The 21,177-nt window shown below is 48.3% G+C and overlaps 1 protein-coding gene across 1 annotated transcript in view; it reads left to right on the top strand.

The window, feature by feature from the left end:
- Mei-41 (ATR serine/threonine kinase meiotic 41) overlaps window positions 1-21,177 on the top strand; it is an 88,755-nt gene that overhangs the window by 47,419 nt on the left and 20,159 nt on the right. The window contains exons 29-50 of the mRNA XM_077700197.1: window positions 477-591; window positions 1,293-1,361; window positions 1,602-1,690; window positions 4,490-4,622; window positions 6,766-6,902; window positions 7,010-7,121; window positions 7,226-7,363; window positions 8,593-8,765; window positions 9,325-9,490; window positions 10,049-10,154; window positions 12,583-12,733; window positions 13,544-13,637; window positions 13,740-13,823; window positions 14,281-14,396; window positions 16,717-16,852; window positions 17,082-17,224; window positions 17,928-18,027; window positions 18,102-18,224; window positions 19,598-19,773; window positions 19,890-20,085; window positions 20,750-20,860; window positions 21,021-21,089. Coding sequence (XP_077556323.1) covers window positions 477-591; window positions 1,293-1,361; window positions 1,602-1,690; window positions 4,490-4,622; window positions 6,766-6,902; window positions 7,010-7,121; window positions 7,226-7,363; window positions 8,593-8,765; window positions 9,325-9,490; window positions 10,049-10,154; window positions 12,583-12,733; window positions 13,544-13,637; window positions 13,740-13,823; window positions 14,281-14,396; window positions 16,717-16,852; window positions 17,082-17,224; window positions 17,928-18,027; window positions 18,102-18,224; window positions 19,598-19,773; window positions 19,890-20,085; window positions 20,750-20,860; window positions 21,021-21,089 — 2,737 coding nt within the window. The remainder of the gene's footprint in view (window positions 1-476; window positions 592-1,292; window positions 1,362-1,601; window positions 1,691-4,489; window positions 4,623-6,765; window positions 6,903-7,009; window positions 7,122-7,225; window positions 7,364-8,592; window positions 8,766-9,324; window positions 9,491-10,048; window positions 10,155-12,582; window positions 12,734-13,543; window positions 13,638-13,739; window positions 13,824-14,280; window positions 14,397-16,716; window positions 16,853-17,081; window positions 17,225-17,927; window positions 18,028-18,101; window positions 18,225-19,597; window positions 19,774-19,889; window positions 20,086-20,749; window positions 20,861-21,020; window positions 21,090-21,177) is intronic.

The raw sequence follows: 21,177 nt of genomic DNA on the forward strand, positions 1-21,177 counted from the left end.
ATTCAGCTGTCTCACCCCTGCCTAAACAACCTCTTATTGTTTTTAGTGTATATTTCGCAGCGCTCTTGTACATGCTGTTAAACTCTGTGCTTGTGTGGCATGGGCCAGAATTCGGCAGCATTGTTAAAAATGTAATACCTGTGCCACATGGGCATTTGAAAGGCCTTTAAACCAAATGTCACTCTTCTCTAATGCCACTACTGAGCTGCTACGCAATGTTTTTCAAAGTCGTTGGGTTGAAACGCTATTGAAGTCAAAGGAGCATGGTAAACTACTCTGAAATGACTGGAATGCAAGGGCATGTGATGCCACTGCACTTAGACAAATTTTGGGGTGTAGCAAAAAAACATTTGTTGTCATGCAAAGAGAGTTATCTTTGGGAAACTTTAGCTTACGAGGAAAAGGGAGTGTTAAATGATCTTTCTTGTTCTCTTCTTCAGTGTCTATTAAAGTGTTTTGTTCTGCCTTGCGTGCAGGGAGAAAAGCCTGAGCAGAATCTTGGGACACTGCTTGCACGGAATTGCACATGAAAACCTGGACGTCCGTTTTCTGGCCTTGAGCAAGCTCAAGAAAGTGCTGGCGGCAAACCAGGTACGTACTCCAGCTTTTGTCATCGTTTATCCCTTTGTTTGTGAGATCATAAGAGATTTTTCTCAAGAAACTTCAAGGCGTCTAAAGAAAAGGTGCTGTTAGGCACAGTTTACTGGAGGCAAGTGAAAGTGGATTGCTGTCAAACCAACAATGCAGTTAAACTGTCGCGTGTGTAAGTTTCTATGACCTCACAGGCAGAATTATACAATTACTCGACTGCTGACAGCCTTGGACAAATGCAAACCTTTATTACTGCATTGATGTGCCAAGTACTGTATATATAGCATTCGTGCAAGGGCTGTGTCTTTGTCACGGGGATTAAATATTTACAATTGGGTAAGACTCAGTTGAGGCACTGTCAATTCACTACGAGCTAAGCACTTAGGTTTGCGATGCTATCATATACAGCGGAACCCCGATTATATGACCCCCGGTTTTACAATGACCAGCTTCTTACAACAGATCACCGTGTTCCCAGCAAACTCCCTGTAGAAACAATATTAAAAAGCCCTACACAACGCTTGGGTGCACGTGATCCGCTTCATACGGCAAACCCTGGCGGGGATAAACCAGCATTTTTTTACCTTTTACGCCGGCAAGTTTGCTGAAGTGACATGTTACTTGAGGCTGTTTGTTCAAGTAGTGGCTGTGCCCCTTAAGAGTGAAAAATTCAACCCGAACTGCATCTCTTGCTCCTTCAGAATGAATTGGCGGAACACTTGCTCACACGAGAGTCACTGGATCCGTTGGTCTCCAAACTAATCGTTCAGGTGAGTGCGTCGTGCTTGCAGCGGGAATTCCAGTGCACACTAAACAAATTTCACTTAGGAAACCTTTTGTGCCCATTTTCATGCTTGTCTGTGGATTCAGGAGAGGGATGTGGGTGTTTGCATGTGCCACATGTACATCTGCCACCTGTTGGTGTATTCTGTGCTTTTACTGATTCCTTCGAGAGAGAAATTACTAGCCCTGCTTCTTTTCTTTCGTTTCTCTCTTGCATCACAATGCAGCTTCTTAGTGGGTGTCGGGAGGCTGACTCCAAGGTTCATGTCCTTCTGGCTGAATGCTTTGGAGAACTGGGAGCCATCGATCCTGGCAGGTGAGCCTTACTGGATGCCTTAGTTAAGGAACATGAAAAACTGAATGTGTTTTTGTTCTCGTTGCAGCTAGAACCTTTTGCAGCTCTTGGCTTTTGTAGTGTGACAAATGGTGCTCTACCTTTTTAAATACAATAGGTAGTACTGGCATTCCTCCCCCTTGTTTCCCTTCTATCGTTCTGTGACCCAAAGGAGCATGTCACGCTGCGTGAAAGTCATTCAAACAGAAAAGGTGCTACCACCTAGGAGAACGTATAAATATCAGTTCCAATCTCCAGCATGGTGACCGACAGCCAGGCGGATCGTACAAAAACAATTGCAGGAAATAGGAAATTGCTCTTCTGTCCACCCTCAGAAACCTTTGAATGTACTTTTACCACAATGCCGAATATCTCTCTGAAATTGAAATTGAAACAAATGTTACGACCAACAGTTGTAGGGAGGGAACTTGACTGATAGTATCTTAGAGCTGAAATTTGTGCCTTTTAAAAAAATGTGCTCAGATAAGTTTCCACGTACATTAATTTAACATTTACATGTGCCAGTAGTGCTGTTTCTTTGGAGAAAAATGCTCAGACACGACTTACCAACCCTCTTTCACCATGCACGAACTGTGATGTCACAGAATTGTAGTGCGGGAAGTGTGTGGGATGGTGATACCTGTTTTCACACTTTGGGCACTTTCTGTGTTACTAAGCAGCTGTGGCTGCTGATGCTAGTGGTAGAGTCGAACCCGGCTATATGGAACCTATTTACATCGAATTATCCTTTATATCAAACGCGTGTTAAGGACATATTAGTAGAAATTAAGAAGAAGAAATGGACGTGGGCAGGGCATGTAATGCGAAGGCAAGATACAGAGTGGATCCCTAGATAAGGCAAGCGTGGCAGAGGGCGGCAGAAAGTTAGATGGGCAGATGAGATCAAGAAGTTTGCGGGGATAAATTGGTCGCAGTTAGCACAGGACCGGGGTAATTGGAGATTAATGGGAGAGGCCTTTGCCCTGCAGTGATGATGATGATGATCCTTTATATCAAACTATTTCTGGACATGGTACATTTACAATGAGACAATTACTGGACCTGGTCCATTAATAATGAGACTATATAGCAAAAAGTATGCTTAAATCGAACAAAAATACCAGCGACAACGATATACTGAATGCTAAATGCTGCAAAAGTGCCCTCCACCCCCCTGCCCCCCAAGTTGGAAGTTGACTTTCCCTCGGAGCGGATGGGACATTCTGCCGGAACACCCCTCAAAGTGGTTTAGCCCGGCCGCTCAGGGGCAGCGGGCGGCTCTTTCCCCTCCTTCACCTCACTGTCCCTATCGTGACTGCACCATCGCGCCATGTAGGGCAAGCCGTCCCCTTGCAAAAAATGGTCCCGACCCACCCGCTATGCCTTTTTGTTTGTTTGTTGTGTTTGCGTTGTTCGCACTCTTTGTGGGCTTGTGTGGTAGTGCAGCTATGGTGGCTACTGGTGTCACTAAATAAAGGCTTATTTAGCGGTTCTAGCTAGCGCGAAGCGGCCAGATTTCGTGAAGCTGGCAGTCGTAAATCGAGTCGAACTTGGTGAGAAGTCGGACGTCCCCGTCAGGCATGAGATTCCCGAGAACACCTTGTTGAGGTAGGCTCTGGGTAGATTTTACTAAAGAAACTGCCCAAAATTGCTTCAAATCTGCCAGCTTGTGCATGCCGCTGATGACTGAAATTCATGAGGAGTGCAACGAAGCCACCGCCGGCGTTGCCGAAGCATGGAGCGAGCTGTCGGAATTTCCGGACTCCGTTGCCGTATCAACGGTCGGCGATTTTTTGAATGTGGATTATGGTGTCACGACCATGGGAGAGTGTGGAAGATTACATTGCCGACTGTATCTAGAGCAAATGGAGGTGGGCACAACAAGGAAAGCAACAATGATCCTTTGCACAGAACCTCCAAAGTGATTGTTGTACTTGCACTAATCCGGCGCTTCTTCGTAAATGTGAACGATTGCGACCTCAGCTGCGCCGACCCTTTATACAACGTGGAGAAGTGCGTACTGTCTCGAAAAGCGAGGCTTTTCAAGCAGAAGATACAGGACTATTTTGCGCAAAAGTAAGGCAATGTCATTAGTAAAGTGTTTTTTACGAATGGTACGTGCTTTTATGACGCCCAATTCCTTATCTTGCTCATATTTAATTATCCCCTATTTCAAACTTATAGGTGTGTGTGTGTGCGCATGTGTGTGTGTGTTCGATATGACCAGGCTTGACGGTATGTATATCTGTATATGCAGGACCACAGCCTTCCAATAGAGGCCAGCTTGTTTCTATACTTTAAGCTCAGCTCCAATGATTCCTTGAAAGGACTGCACTGTGTTTTTTTGCTGTGACTGTAAACATCCACTGAGTGTGTCAGTCAGTTCTTTCAATATTGTGTCCTTTACTGGATCTGTTCAGTTTTTCACAGCTTAGCTTGTTGTTTGGTATCCTATAATAGAAAATCGGTGTCCATGGGCATGGCAAGAAGTTTGAAATCTTGAGTGTTTCTGTTCCTCCGAACCGTGTAATTTGAGCATAACTGACTGGTGTGATGTACATAAGAGCCTCGCTCTCGTGCGTATTATGTGTGCCCTTCCCCAACACGCATCGCTGACGTACGAAGGCAGTGACATCTTTTCACGGTTTTAGGAATATAAAACAAGCACGTGTGAATTGAGGATATTCATCTCGCCTGCTGCATGCCAGTGCAAGTTTGTTCAGTGCAGTTCCAATTGCCAACTGTGTGCCAATGTTGAGGACAGGAGCATGTGCTTTGCAGGTTGGAACTGAAACACTTGGCCACGGAGAAATCGGTGGCTGTCCACTCTGGGGTCAATGACGAGGGCTTCGCCCTTGACTTGCTGCAGCGACTCTGCCGATCCTACCTGGCAGCTGAGGACAGCAGAGTCCAGGTGGGCCGATGCGGTGAATAACTCTGTTGAGCGCCAAGCTAAGTGCATTCACGTGTGAACGAGTCGTTGTTTGAGATTCACACGGGAGTCCAGTCCTTGCCTCTGGAAATTTTGACAACTCATCCCCACTGTGTAACAGTGGATGTAGACCACTTACAGGGACCGGGCACCTTTGCCCTCCCCCCCAGCACCCCCCAACTTTGTCTTTCGCTTGCGCACGACTCTGTTTCGTCATCAACTGCCAAAGGCCAGCGCCGCAGCATTCCTGGATCGGCTGCACACACCGGTTTTGTAGGAGCATTTAGCTGCAGTATAGTCCTCGATACGCCAAACTGCATGCAGGCATGAAAAAATTTGCATGAAGGTACGGAGTTGCACTTCCAGCTTGACTTCGAGCTTGACGCATTGAGCGCCGTCTTCTATTTGTAGTTACTAAGTATGGGCGTAAATTACACACATGGCATGCCTCGTAAAGGTCGCCTCTACTTTCAAGATTTACCTATCTGAAAAAAGTCCTTGTGGTTATCTACGCTTTGCAAGCCTCACGACAGCAGAACGACAGAAAGCCATGCACAACTACGCTGCGCTGACCGCCAACGGCATTCCACTGATGAGCGGTTCGCCGTGGGCGGCGCTGTTCGATGAAGCGACGGTGGTGCCGTACAACGGCCGCCCAGTCCCTATAACGTATGTCGCGCGAGCTGCGAAAATCCGCACTATAAGTGGTACTGCACTATATAAACAAAACGTGCGAATCCAACCATATAGCAGCCTACTGTCCAATGATTCTTTGTTTATCGTCACTCAAATGCCGCTCAAAAACACCGGCACGGTCTTTATTTCGTCCTCTTTTTTTTTTCCCACATTAGGTGCTGCTGCACGATTTTACAAACCACAAGTGTGGTTTTAATGAACTTACTTTGTGTTTGCATTTTGAGGGAGCATGCCTCCGTTTCTTAGCATATAGGTGGTATTCATTGAAAAGTTTAGCTGTCAGTTCTTCACTTGGCAACACTGGAAGAAACTGCCACAAACATGGCTAATGCACCACGGACATGGTGCGGATTGTGCCACTGCGCCTGCATGCCAAAGAAGAAAAAAAACACCGATGTGCGTCATCTGCTTCGTTTCAACCCGATTCTCAATGGTGGTGTGAACAGAGATGTTATTAATCGCCCTCACATTGGACTCGAGGCATTACTTTTTCCTCGTACAGCACCAGACTGGAACTGCCTTCCCAGTGAAATCGCAACCATTATCTGCTCATCATCCTTCATAGGAAACATCAATAAGTTTCTCTTGTTAAATCCCTCTCGGGTCTCTAAGGAAATAAAATGAAAATGAAAATTACTTCGCCTTTGGTGGGGTAGAGTTTGGAACGTCCGACACAAATCTTGTGCTTAGCTCGGACAAGTACCGCCATCTCGCGGAGTCCAACGTAACCAGTGACGGCGCACTCACACGGTTGCCTGTGTGCGTTCCTCACCAGTGAATACAAGCTATAGCAGAGCAGATGCTTCAGGGAGGGAAGAAGCGCGGCTTATGCCAGCAAGACTACGTGATAAAAACTCGGCACTCTCTTATCAGCACAGCAACTAGGTGGTGGAAACCTGTGCGTTGTGGCTTGCTATCTCCAGATGTTGGGAAAGGAAAAAAGCGGTTGCTTATCGGAACAACATCCTAATAGAAACAACTTACCATATCTTAACTTACCACGCGCGTGCGTGAGGGCTCACTATCTTCAGAAGTACGCCGAGAGCAAGGGACGCTGTTACCATGCGAATGCCAACGGAACACACGAACTACGGATGCCTGTTTTTTTTTTTTTCTTTTCTGTGTGGAAGTTAGAGGAGAGCAGGGAGCGTGCATTGTATCTGATGACTGCTTCCATATTTCTTTTCTTTTTTGCGGCCCCAAAACGATGCCCCAGCTGCACCAGTTAATTGACGGACTGGCCGTAAAACCGCACTATAAATGGTATTGTGCTTCCAACAACCACATTTTAAAGCAGTACACGTATGCATTGAATTGTATGCAAGGCAAACCGGTGGTCACAAAGACTCGCGTTTAACTGGTCCTGCACTAGAAGTGGTTACGATGTAAATGGTCTACACTGTAAATAGAAACAAGTATGTGCTTCCAGGACTGTTCATCATACGCCATTCAAGAAATTCTGAAGATTTACAAGTGCAATGACCAGAAGTCGCCGTTGGGACAAAATTTGTGGTCCAATTTCTCGCCGGAAATGCAGGAGTTCTTCACTCCTATGCTTAGTTCCAGGTGAGTCCTCGAGGCTTTTTTCTCCCTGGTTATTTTTCAAATGATGCTCATAAGCAGTGTGAAATGGGTGTGTTCGCTGCTTGTTCTATTCAACCCACTCATTTCAGATATGTCCTGTCAAACACGCCAGTGGACTATCCACACCCGTTGTTTGGCAGCACGTATGGGCAGAACTTCCGCGATTGGCTGGCAAACTGGACGGTGGACCTTCTGAACAAGGTTCGACGCTCGACTTCCCAGGCTCCATTCAATTCCACAATGTTCTGTCGAGTCACAGAATCAAGGTTGTGCAATGATTGAACATTGAACTCCGTGTGCTGCAGGTGCAAGACGAGAAGGCCCTCAAGGTGTTCAGCGCCTGCTCGCTGGTCTTCAAGAACGACTCCAACCTCACTCTGTTCCTCTTGCCACGTGTCGTCGTGTACGCCCTGGCCAACACGGCCCAGGCCGGCAGTGAGCAGGTGGGTGCTAATGGATCTGGCCAAGTTATCCTGAATCGCAGTGTTGTAAACCACCATCACAAAATGTAAAAAATGCCAAGGTTTCTGCAAAAAATTTTCTTTGGGAAGAAAAGTTGTGAGGCTGAAAAAGGTTTCAAAAAAAAATTTGTTTTTTAGCTTTCGCAACTGTGGAACTGTGATTGCAAGTGCGTCATTATGCGAGTGCTGAGGAATTGCGGTTTTCTTAGGCACTCCGACTTTTTTTGGTGTTTTTATTTTGAGCACTACAAAAGGTTTTGTGTTTGAGAAATTTTTGGGAAAACTTCCTGCATTTTGGGGCGGTCAGCAACATTATGGTTAAAAAAACACAGCAAGATTCGTGAATGAAAAGGTTTTTGTTGAAAATTTAAAATAGTTCGAGGTTTTCTCACTGCTGAGAAAAAAATGACCCATTTTGTTGCTGGAGATCTTACAAATTTTTTTACTTTTTAGGGGTGGTCCAGGTTACATGATGCACCCTGAATTGCGTATGTGTAAAGAAAGCTTTGGATCACAAGCACACATGCAGGCATCCACACATGTGCCAAAGTGAAAATTTATTTAGTAAACGCATAACTTCATTGCATTTCTTTTTTTGTTGTTGTTGTTGTTGTTGTTGTTGTTGTTGTTGTTGTTGTTGTTGTTTAACGTGTATGCATGTGAGCGAGAAATCAAGTGCACAACTTCAGGAACTTATTCTCTCTTCTCAGTCCAAGCGTTTTCAGAGCAAAAATTCTACCGCACTACATATTTCAAGGTCATTCATCATGTTGCGAGTGACCTTCAGTTACTTGCGCCTTTCCTTCTTATCGGTTAGCTTACTTGGAGTCTTGCCGTGTGGTACCACGTGATTAGGCTGATTTACCGGCACTGTGTGCCTCAATCTCACCATCAATGGCGCATCGGCTGCGCTGTCTGTGGGCGTCCTTACCTGCAAGCAAAAGGGTGAATCTAATCGTTCAGTGGATATGGCTAGACAGCAAGCTGCAAAATTTCAAGCAAGGGCAAGCATTCACAAAACGCTGAGTGCAGAGCCTTCGCTTTTGCCCGTGGTAACTAGGTTTAGAAGTGTGAAACTTGGGCCATTTTTTATTTTTCCTTTGATCCTTGGCTGCCACACTGAATAGGTATGTTTGTAAGGCCACTCACTGAATTTGAACTGGTAGTGTTCAAGCAGTGCTATGAGCTTTTCCCTGGTTGCTTGCCTGCAGGTGATGGCTGAAGTGCTGGCGGTTTTGCACCACTGTGAGCAGACCGACGATGCCTCTGGGCTGCTGCACCTCTGCTCCCAGACCATCTTCTCCATCCTCGATTACCTTGCCGTGCGAGCCAAGATGTTTCGCAACACGTCGTCACCAAGCACATCAGCGTCAGCGTCAGGCAGGTCCCTCTACACTGCTTTTAACCATGCCGTCTAGGGCATTCCGATAATGCGGAACTGGGTCCTTTGATCTTTCAATCTTTGTCTGGGCAAAGGCAGACATCAACTCTGTGTGAGCTGTCGTAATAGTACCACCTGGACGATTGCAGCGGGTTAAATGTCAGTTGCCTTTGGTGTTACACGTTGAAAACTGCGGCAGATGGTGCCATCAACAGGCTCACTGCACGTTACATGTTCGATTCATTTGTACGACTAAATGTGAGGTAGACAAAAGAAAATGTAGCTATTTTGTCGAGAACAAGCATTACTGTGCCTAGCACCAGCTTGTACAATGGCTCCAAGCACGTAGATGGGAAAAATGTAGCCAAAATCCATCTCTTGGTTTCAGTCACTGGGCCTTCTGCTTTTCTGTTTCCCACTGTACCAAAGAGGGTGATTGCTATGGGGTAACCTTGTGGGCTTTTGTTGAATGTAGCAAAAGAAAACGCGACAAAAGAAACGGGTTGGGCAGTACAGTAACCCTACCTTACTGCGTCCGTGTGTACTGCTATCGTGCAGAGAGGCCCGTGCTGAGCCCCGAGGAGGCGTCTTTCGTGGCCCGCATCCCCCAGGACCTGTTGGCAAGGGTGTCCTTCAACTGCCAGGCCTACACCCGGGCCCTCTTCCACCTCGAGGCCTACCTGCACAGCCACCCCAACTGCCTGCAGGACAACCTGCACTTCTTGCAGGCAAGGGGACTCTTAGCGCCTTGTGCGATCTCCCCCGCTGCTTGTACTTTATACCCTGCTGCATTGTGCTCTGTGGTGGGGACAGCTGCACAGACCTCCCAGGCTTCGTTTGAGTTTGTTTTTCTTGTCGGTTCCTCCACTGATCTGTGAGTGTGCCAAAGGGGGAGTACAGTTGTTTCAGTTGTACTGTAGTGCTGCGAAATTCACCACTTGCTGCTTCTAGGTGCTTTATAGGCACGAAATTGCAAGCATGCATGTGAATACAAACTTTAGCGTGCAGCACTTAAGCGCCCGCTCCTGTGGTTCCGTGGCGCCGTCATAGCCCATTGTAACTGAATGAACGAAGGGGGAACCAACGACAGACGAGATACAACAAGCAGGAAAACGGAGAATGAAAGTATGGCAAAAGTGTGAGGGGGAGGGTGATATACCAAGGCAGCGCAAGATGCTTCCCAGCAGCGACGCGCTACGAGGTAATCATGAGAACAAAGAGGCCACTGTAGCAGTGCAGAAGCAGTAGGCCTACTGAACCATAAAGCTGTCCGTTGGTCATTCCAGAAAATCTACATAGCGCTCGACGAGCCGGATGGAGTCGCAGGGGTGGCCGCTGTCCGTGACAGCCCGCCCTCCTTGGAGGACCAGATTGTGGAGCACCAGGCCATGGGTGAGTGGGCATTCTTTCTTTGCACACCCCTGTTCAGAAACCGCAAGAGATGCTGTGGGGGGTTAGCTTGCACTACATTTTTAGTAGCTTACACACTGACACAGAATGTCGTTGGGCAGAGTCATACCTATCTTGGCATTTGCACCTACAGTTTAATCCCGCTACAACGAAGTCCGCTTCAACGAAATTTCCGCTTCAACAAAATATTTCCAATTCCCCGTCAGCTAGCCATAGATGTCAATGCAAAAAAGTCCTCGCCACAACGAACCATTTGTCTGGCTTGCTTTCGCTTCAACGAAATTTTCACTGACTGGGGCTTGATTTGAACAATTATTTTACAATCATATCAGCATAATGCTGGCTATCTGTAACTTTTTATACATTCAAGGCCCTCAGTTTCTCTGAACACGTGCGCTGCGCACCCACACTACTGCCCGTAAATGAAAACAAACTACCTAATAGATGGACGCCATTGTTTGCTGGTGATAACCAGATAACGATGTGGCTCTCCGTTTTTACATGAGGCACAGGCCCGGTTCACCAAGCTGGAGCTACAGCCAATCCGTATCCTGTTGAAATCACGCGAATGTGCTCTGCTGGTGGCGCAGTGCCGTCACGTACGCGTTGTAAGCAGCTGTCATTGCAATTTTCCTTCTACAGCTCTTCAAAGTTTAACACAAAAATAATTGTTTCGTGTTTAGTCTTGAACCCGCGTCATCCTATCTTAGTTACGAGTGCGCGCTGGCGATAAATGCAAGCGTGCGCGGCTTGCCTGCCAAGGTCAGTTGCAGTCGCGCCTAGTCAGAAGGCAAGATAACGGCACCTCTCCTGCCTGCCGCAACGAGGGGGAGAGGGGGGGAGGCTGAACAGCTATCTGCAAGTAATCAGATCGATAGATATGCCTTGTTATGCAGCAATACGTTTTGCGACTGCATTTCTTCAACCCACCCCCGCACCTGTAACCGCTCTTTACGTGCAGGTAAATAATACGTTTGTTATCCAAACAAACATGGCACATTTGCGCATCAATCGTTTTTCTAAACACTGCATATGCTGCCAATAATGCGGAAATATACGAGGCTATTTTTCTTGCCCTCCCATAGTGTGTTAGGGCTGATTGGCCGATTTCACCTAAACGAATTTCCACTTCAACGAAATTTTGCACACGTCCCAGCAATTTCGTTGTAGTGGGATTAGACTGTATCACTTTGTCCTTGTCAGAGATATCGCATGAGAGAACAACTTAAGGGGGAAAAAATGATGGGATGAGGTGTGTTACCATGGAGGCAGGGTTGCTCAAAGTTTGGAGATGGGCTGCTCTGCGAAGGCAGCTTTCTAAAACCTGGGAAAAAGTGCCTCCGCTAAACCCAATAGTTTGTTGTCCTATGTTTCAGAGAGAGGGAGAGGGAGAGAGAGAGAGCTTTTATTTGAGCCACGGTTACTGAGGGTTGGTGGCGGCTGGGCAGAGACCAGCTGTGACTTCGGTAGCTCTGCGTGCCAGGTCCTCCTGAATCTCCTGGCTAAAGCCACCCAACATCTCTCTCCATAGCTCGCTGCTGGAGATTGGAAGGAAGGGGTCATAAGGGCAAGCCCACATGGAATGTTCCGGAGTGGCACATTGGCCGCATTGGGGACAGTTGGGAGACGGGAATGATGAGGGGTGGATGTGGTGTAGACGAGCTCTGCATGGGAAGGAGTCTGTTTGCAAGAGTCGCCAATAGCGGGTTTGGTGAGGTGTGAGGGAGGAATGGGCGGGGGAGAACGTACGACGAGAGAGTCGGTAGTGCTCCACGATGTCGTTGAACGTGATGAGGCGTTCTTTGGAGGAGCACGCGCCGTGTAGAGGGACGATGCTCACACCAGACCGGAGTGTGAGATTGTGGGTGATGGCATGGGCAAGTTCGTTTCCCGGCAGGCCAGTGTGAGCCGGGGCCCACACCAACTCCACCATCTTTTGAGGCGGGTTACTCTGGATGATGCAGAGGGCTTCAGAAGAGATGGTCCCCAGTACAAAATGCAGCAAAGCCAGCTTGGAGTCCGTGACTATCTTGGGCGTGGTCGGACGTTTTGTGAGGGCCAGTGCAATGGCTGCTGCCTTAGACCTTTTGCCTTCTTTGAGTTTACAGTTGTAGCAACCAGCCTTTCTGCACAGACATGAAAAAAAAGTAATTAAAATTGTGCTTGTGAGCCATGTTCCCACAAACTTGTGGTCGAGTCAATTTAAAAGTAGTACAGGTGGGTTAAAAAGTGTCAACTAGTGTACTACTAGCTTTCCCGGCTTGGCATGCATTAAAGAGGATCCGCTCAATTATGCTAGTGCCAGTGTTCTGGGTAAAAAGACAAGTTTTGCAAGCACTTCGAAGGAGTAATGGTTAGAAGGGCTGACTGTTTGGGTCTTCTCATTGCTGCCGCCCACACGTCCGTGCAGGGAAGCTGCAGGATGCCCTCGCCTGCTACGAGCGGGCACTGCGGCTGCCCACTTCACAGGCCAGCCACCACCAGGGGCTGCTGAGTTGCCTGCTCAGCCTGGACCAGCCCAGCACTGCACTCACGCACGCCTCGGGCCTGCTGGACGAGAGGTGCGCTTTCCCCCTCCCGTTGCACTCCACCTTTCCGTGCACTCCAGGATGTGTGCTTTGGAAATACCCGTGTGCCGCCAAGAGAGGAAATCTGTTGGATGTGTGATTGACGGCCAATGTGTATTTTTGTGCTGTCGGCCGATACAAGCCCCAACAGCGCAGGAGTTCATTTTTGTGCTTTAAAGAAGGGTGGAGGGAGAGGTCAGTTTGCTTGCAAATTTGAGACTGTCGCGCCCCCTCTGTGGCTTTGTCTGGCCTGCATTGTGGGCCCTTTCTGATAAAAGTGGCACACCTTTGCTGTTGTTCACTGTGATCACCTCCTTGCTGTCTATGTAACTGACTCATTTTGACACATTCACCCAAGGCACAGTTGGTGCAGTCATAGCTGCAGTTGTGCACTATGAACAGCTTTCACTGTAGCAATAGGCGACCGGTAACAAGTGCAAAGTCTCATGGGTACGTCGTCTGCTCCTGTCATTTCCGATTCGAGAGCCCTCCTGGCCTCCTGTATGCCAGCGGCTTTCACGCACGTGTGCATGTTGTTTATCTCTTTCTACCGAAAAGAAAAAAAAAGCTCATGTATTGTGCATTCAATTAATAACAGCAATTAAGGGCTTCTCTGAAAAATAAGCACTCTGTGACAAATAAACAATACGCACACACGTGCGGGAAAGTTGCGGCACACAGGAGGCCAGGAGAGCTCTCTAACAGGAAGTGGCAGGAGCAGAAAAGGTACCCATGAGCCTTTGCACTTTTTATTGGTCACCTATGACTTGCTTACTACCACTGCTCCTTTTCCTGTACCGTCAGGAAAGACTGGCTGGCGGACATAATCGACTACCAGGTGGAAGCTGCCTGGCGACTTTGCAGCTGGGACTCCCTGGAGAAGTTTCTGCAGACCCAGGTGGGCTGTGGGCTTGTTTCCTCATGGACGCCTTCTCATCGCTCTCTCCTCGTTCCCCCTCCTGAAGTGCACATTGCTGCTTTTTTTCTTTTTCTGGAACAGGACTCGATACCGCAGGACCCTGGAAACAGTTCGAGCTCGTGGGGAGTGGCCACAGGCCGATTGCTTCTGGCTGCTCACAATCTGGTCAGCCTCCGGCGCACTATTACCGCGCAGTATTTTCTTTTTGTTGAAGCACCATGACAGTATGTAGTTTGGCCACATGATACTAGTTCTTTCTGGTTGTTGTGTTGTACTACCTCAATTGTGTTTACTGTAAAAATTATTTTATGCCCTTTCTTTGCTGCTGTTCTAGCTATCTGTGTTTTGCTGCTTTTTTGCCCTCACCATCTTTGCTTTGTTTTTCCCTTATGTACTGTGCCAACATGTCTCAGTGAGCTAGTCTCCCCCCCCTTCATGTGTGTATGCATTTTCGTGTGCATGTGTTGCTAGGTGGTGCTTATTTAATTAAGCACTAAAAATTCTCCGACCAGCACTTCTTTTTAACACCTCCAGCTTGTTCTACTTTTGTTTTCAACTGGCTTTCTGCACACTTTCATCTCATTTCTTCTTCGTTCTCCTGTTGGCTGTATACTTTCACCAGGATGAGAAGGCCTTTTTCGAGAGCCTCGCCCAAGCTCGCAGCCACCAGACCAGCCCGCTTGCTGCTGCCGCCATGGAGCAGGAGGCCTACCAGAGGGGCTACCGCTACGTCTCCAGGTGGGTGCTGCCTCAGCCTCTTCCAGCCAGGGTGCCCACTCCCACTCTGGCTGCTTTTAAGTGGGGCCCAGGTTTTGGTGCCAGGAGCAGTAGGAACTTGTGCTTTTGACTTTGGGCTTGCGACTGCACGTTGGCCCATTTGGTGTGCTTCAATGGGTGTTTGCTGCTCCTACCAATGACTGATTATGTAGCGATGACCATGCCTACGAAACATGAGCGAGGGCTGTAGGGAAGCATCATTGGAGTCGCATGATGGCTTGCACCTTTATCTGTGGATAGTGCTATGTGCACCGGCAATGCTGCACAACTACATAAAGTAGTGTGCAGAGCGTACCTTCAATTGATTGTAGTGTGTGTTTTCTGCACAAAGGAACTGTATAAACTTTGAGATCAGTGATGTGCCAGCCTCAAGGTTTAGGGGTAATGAGTCCTAATGCTGCGGGCTACAACACGCTATGCATCTTGGTAAGTGCATGTTACTTACCAAGTCATATACACCTCGAGCTTCACGATGACTGTGCCTCCTGCCGCTGCTTCTCCGTGGCGTCTACGGGATGAACACTGGGTGGCTGATAAGGGTCATGCAATGTTTTAGTTCTCTTTCGCTTCTTTTTGCCTCTCCGCGCCCTTAACAATTTGCTATGGTCCTGTCTGTGAGTAGATAGTACGTTTGGGGCACCTCAAAAAACAGCTGCGGCTTGGTAGAATTGCTCGAAGGCCAACAAAAGCTGTCCGGGTACACGGTTCTGCACGTTTCCTGATTGCTCTTACGGGCGTCAGCAACAACAGCAGCATATCACCACTGTCACCTCCGAATACATGTTTAGACGTGATACTGGCACAGTGAGAGGTAGGTTTTGTCTTGCAGCGAGTCCAACGAATGCGGCTTCGTTTCGAATATATACGCCGTAGAAAAATCTGTCTCAGGGATGTGATTATGCCAATACCTGACAACCACTGTTGCCTTTTGAGGGAATGTAAGCCACACGAAAATGTTAAACATAGTGCAAGGCTCTGCATCATTAAATATATGCACACAATCAACAAAATTTAATAAAACCACGGACATTTAATGAATGGTCGGCAAGTCGGGAAGAAACAGATGGCCCGTGCGGGAATGAAAAAAACCCAGTGCATCTTGGGAAATGCTTAAGACGTTCGTTTAAACGTAAGCCAGGTGGGACTCCCCAGACCCAAACTGTATGCGAAATGCACTATTTCGCAGGACATTGGGGGAGGGAGGAGGACGCTTATAACTATCATTGTGGCCGAATGCGGAGCGAAATCAAGGAATGCACGTTTTAGTAATCGTACACACAAGATGCGCGTTCACTTTACTTTTGTTTTTCGAGTTGAGGAACACCTGATCATTCGTAGAACACATTTTTTGAGTACAGGGTAGGCATGCATACAGTTCACAAACAACAAAAGGTATCGTTTTAAGGCCATCTTATTTTAGTTTTGGCTAGTTTCTGCAGGATCACTGTGTCATATGGTGTTTAGTCGCATACGCGGCTTACTCTATAAGCCCGTCGCCGCAACTGCGGATGATATATGTAGCAGATGATGAAAGTTTGCGAGCGCTCACCTCAGAATAAGACGGCCCAGCCTTAAATTCTTCATCGCGTGCCAATCACCGGGTGTAATTTTGTACTATGCACCGTACTCCTTTCATAGAACGTTCAGGATACTTGTGCCAGATTGCTTGTCCATGAATAATATCCGAGGTATGATTCTGGCAAGCGTAACTGGGCAACTGTTAGGTATGAGAGCTCCGCTGGATTATGTGAGCACACAAAACCGATATACATCGTAGTGTATAGCCGTAGCATGACCACCTGAAAAAATGCTCTTTACGGAGACACTGTTTGTAAATTTTCTAGCAGTGGAATGACAGTCAGCTCCATGCATATGCCGGTTTCCCGACGCGGACCTGAGAGACCAAATGTACCACACTAAGACCGCGTCAGAAACATTTGCACTCTCGTAGATACACCACATTTGCAAACAGGCGGACTTCTTGACAAAAATATGTATTTCGAATGCGTACAAACGGTAAATCTCGGTCTCGAAGGTGCCCCAAAAGCAGCGGCAACAACGGGGGCCGGCCCAAGACTCCCGCGGCTGCTTTCCAAACGGGCCGCTAGGGGAATTTCAGTGGCGCCCCTTCAGGCAGCGCTCGAGGCGTATAGCCTGTTCTTGTTTGAGACATGTGACCCAGCAGTCCACGAATATCTGTCCTTTTGCAGTCACCTGTTGTCACACAACGTGGCTTTGCAAAACGTGACCCACGACCCCAGCGGTGCTTGCTCTTTTGCAGGCTGCACATCATGACGGAAGTGGAGAAAGGGTTTCAGCTGCTACTCAACATGGACTCTGACTGCAGTCGCGAGGAAAAACAGGCCACACTGAATTCACTGCTCGAAGTTTGGAAGGTCCGGGAGAGCCTTGTGCAGGTGAGTCGGCGCATGGTGGGACCACATTCGAGGGAGGGACTGGAGGCTGGAGAACACTGCTCTAACTGATGATAGCGTGGCTTTTCATGAATTCCATTAAGAAAAAGAACACGAACTGTACTGCCTAGGTAGCTCGGGCAGCAGAGTACGTGGGTGCGTGCAATGAGATGCAAGGAGCAACGCAAGCGGACGGCCCTTGTAATCGGTGTGTGTGGGTGTGCGTGCGCAGTGTTCACCGCTGTTGCTGGAACCCCTGTGGAACGTGCGGCGGGCATTGCTGAGCATAGCCAGGCACAAGCACGAGGACTTGGGGGACCTCCTCCAGACAGAGCTGGCCAAGTGCTGGCTTCAGAGCGCCAAGCTGGCCAGAAAGTGAGTGAGCCCCCTCGGCTGCACTGCCTGGCTGGGATCGGTAGATCTTCAGTCACTGCGTAATAAGTGTGGGGCAGCAGTAAGTGCCTCTCTTGAGAATTGAATTGAGAACTTCATTTGCACTCAAACTTCGCACGAAAGTCGCATTTCGTGGTCTGTTCTGTGTTACACGAGTCAGTGGCTGCATTTGCTTGGTTGCTTAGGGACAGAATGTGAATGAGCTTTGCACTTGAGAATTCCGGCAGCTATGACAGAACAATCGCTCCATATAGTGGCTGCGTAACATAACTTTCTTAAACGAAAGGCCGCCCCAAAATCAAAGTTTTTCGTATTAGCAAGAGTGGTACTTGTCACAGGGCCATTTGTCATGTAAAGGAATTGTTTTTTGCTTGATTGATATCCTAACAAACTTATTCCATCAGCCGAATCTTCAGAAATCCTTTGCCACATAAAGCAATTCTTCCCAAGCAATAGTGAGTGCATGGCTTTTATAGGGGTAATGCATCGATTTTTGTAAGAAGCACCACAGTCGTGAAGTGACCAATACTCTCTGAGAAACGTTGCTAGATGGGGGGACGTTACCTGCGGACAAGCCACATGCGTCATTGCTAAGTGCTGGAAAGATTCACAGGTTGTGTACATGCTTTTTAGCAGGGGTCAGCGCACCCTCCACTCTCCCATCTCGTCTCCTCATTCACTCCAGGAACGGCCACCTTCAGCAAGCCTACAGCTGCCTGCTGGAAACCGAGGGATGCGACCTGCCCGACATATTCCTGGAGAAGGCCAAGTGGCTCTGGGCCAAGGTTGGCAGCGGCTATGCGGCTTCTCTCTGACTGGGTGCCACATGCAGGCCATTGCTTCATCGTATCCTTTGCAGGGCGAGAGAGAGAAGGCCCTGTCGGAGCTTCACCGAGGCATTGAGCGCCACTTCCCCAACTGTGGTTCCGAGACTAGCAGCGACTCCTCCTCCACCCCCGAAGAACGTTTCACGTGTGCAAAGGTGGGCCTACGAAAAGCCAATCACCGAGGCCTTTTCACTGTAATTACATGCTGTGCGGCACACAGGCCGGTGTTACTGCCGAGAAATGCCACAAGAAACATCACATAATCGATGATGCATGTGGCCATAAACATGCTCAGTGTATTGGGTAGGTTGAGGCAGTTGGTAAAAATGAGGCATACTCATGTGTTGTGCCTATTTGAAACTTCTTTGTGGCCTGTTTTTCAGTTCCAGTTTTGTTGCTGAAAACATCTACAAACTATTTGCTTGTCCCCATTGTTTTGATGGGGCTGTTGTTTGAACCTGTCTTCTGCACACGTGGTGAATCAAGACTGGCCTTCGGCTGATTCAGATAGATTTTTTCAGGCATGGCCAGTAGGGGAGGAAAAGATGCTTAAAGGAGCCAAGGAGAGAAAATACAAATTTGTTTAATTTGAAAGAACTAGGATTCAGTATCTCACTCAGCTCCATTGCAGCCACAAAAGATGTTTTTTTAACGAAAAAAAGCCAAAAGTATTTAAAAACTTTCAAATTTTTTGCCACAGTGACGTGTTATGAGCAAGAATAACGTCACACGGGCCAACAATAAAGCATAATTTTTAGTGCGTTAACTGCACGTTATCCTTCAAGTGATGCGGTCGAATAGAACTACCTACAGGCCCCATTACAGACGTCCAGTCATGTGTCGTCGCGACAGGTCAGTTAGGCGGCCGCCAATCGCACAAACAAGGTTCTGTGACGTCATAGAAAAGTTGTGGGAAATTGGCTAGGGGGGTTGCGACTGCTTCACACGTTTTCTTTAATATCTCCGTTATTTGTTCGAAGATTGCGATGATATTGGTATCATTGTTATCGGGACTAAGCAGTCTTTCTAATAAACCCAACTTGTACTCATGGCTCCTTTAACATTGATCATTTAAAGGGGAACTGAAGCAGACCGGGGAGATGCGCTGGTTGGTGGAAGTGTGTGGTTGTAACGAGAGTGAAAGACTGACGTGGGCAAGGAAGCAAACAGTGCCAGCCCGGTTCCTGCTCTCTTTAATGTCAGTCTGTCATTTGCATATCAGTTTCAATGATTGGGTAGAAGGTGTTTAGGGGTGGCATTTGATTCCACTGCCCCCACCCTCCCAGGGTACATATCTGTGTGCGTTTACCAAACTTGAAGAACAGATGTTAGGTTCCCAGCATTATTTCGATTACTACGTTGCCATCGTTGTATACCATTTTCTTTGTCCCTAGCTCTCCATCTCTTTCTTTCGCTCACCTCTGCTAGCTCATAATGGGTTCCCAGCATATTCATGGGCATGCTTGTGTAATCACTGCATCACTTTTGTGCATTTGAGAGTTTGCCTGTGCACACGCTCGCCGTGCAGGCGCGGCTGCTGGTGGCGCGCTACAGCGAGGAGTCGGCGTCTGTGGAGAGCACGCGGCTGGCCCTGCTGTACAAGAGCGCTGCCCGGGCCTGCTCCAGCTGGGAGGACGGCCTCTTCTTCTTCGCCAAGTACTGCGACAACATGCTCAACCTCAACGACAAGCCCGAGAAGAAGGCGTGCGTGTACTACAGCTGTCGGGCACTCGGTTGTTGCACAGCCCTCTATGAGGGGATATGGCCTGTGCTGCATTCCAGCCTTACCCTCTCCCCTGTCCTCCTCCCCTCGATCCCAGGGACACGATGGTGCACGTGGTGCGTCACTACGGGGAGTCCCTGCGCTTTGGCTGCCAGCACATGTACCACTCGATGCCGCGCATGCTGTCCATCTGGTTCGACCTGGGCTCCCAGGTGGCCGAGATGGGCCGTGCCCGCCGGGTGCCCGCAGGACTGGAGAAGCTCGAGGGGTATCTGCGCACCATGACCGACAGGGTGCGTGCCGTCAGCTAGCGCGCGAGGTGCTAGTTACAAGCACAAGAAGAAAGTTACTCAATGTTGACTCCTTGCTCATTGCAAGTGGTGGCCCGTTTCTTCTTCTTCTTCTTCTTCTTCTTCTTCTTCTTCTTCTTCTTCTTCTTCTTCTTCTCCTCCTCCTCCTCCTCCTCCTCCTCCTCCTCTTCCTCTTCTTCTTCTTCTTCTTCTTCTTCTTCTTCTTCTTCTTCTTCTTCTTCTTGAGGGGGGGGGGACATTTCTTGGAAGATCACTGGTAAAGCTCGTTGCTTCAAGCGCAAACCTCTGCAATCTTGGCACATGCATTGTCATGCAACTTAATTTGGATTGGAAGATTGTCATGTGGCATGCAGTGATACGAATTTGTGTGGGGGCGGACAACTCGAGGCCATAGTAGTTCAGAGAAAATCTTGCAGGTCATATCATATCGAGTTGCGCTGGGTATACTCAGACGAATTGGAAGATCTTTGATATCCCATTAGTCTGAATATACCCAGCGCAGTTCATTATGAAGCAGTACCAACCAGCCCCGTTCTACATCCTTTCGAACTCTAAAGTCATGCCTGTTTTTGAGTAGTAGTAAAGTGTGAACAGTCTCCTCCTGTCTCTGTGCGGAAGGAAGGCGCCCCCGTTCTCTCCCTGCCAGGTGCTGAGCAACCTTCTGGACCAGCTGCCGCCCTACCTGTTCTTCACGGCCCTGCCACAACTCATCTCCAGGATCTGCCACTCGCACGAGCGGGTTGCGGCTAAGCTCAAGGTGAACACACTCTCGCCTCACACTGCTCTCTGCACGGAAGAAGGGAGATTAGGAGATTGGTTGCTTCTTGCATGCACAACATTGTACTTTTGGACATGTGTTTGGTCCCCATTGCGGAGTAACTGGTTCCGTTCTTCCTCTCCCACAATGTTTGTTCCAGGAGATCATTGGCCGCCTGCTCGCTACCTACGCCCCGCAGGCAGTGTGGATGATGATTGCCGTCTCCAAGGTCAGGCTCCTATCACTAATGCCGCGTTGATGCGGCCTTTATCATTGTCGACCTCAATGTCCTACCTGTGAAAATACCGAGTGCATTT

Source organism: Haemaphysalis longicornis, unplaced genomic scaffold (genome assembly GCF_048455015.1).
Source record: "Haemaphysalis longicornis isolate Haplotype H1 unplaced genomic scaffold, Haemaphysalis longicornis Haplotype H1 scaffold_2, whole genome shotgun sequence".
Lineage (NCBI taxonomy): Eukaryota > Metazoa > Arthropoda > Arachnida > Ixodida > Ixodidae > Haemaphysalis > Haemaphysalis longicornis.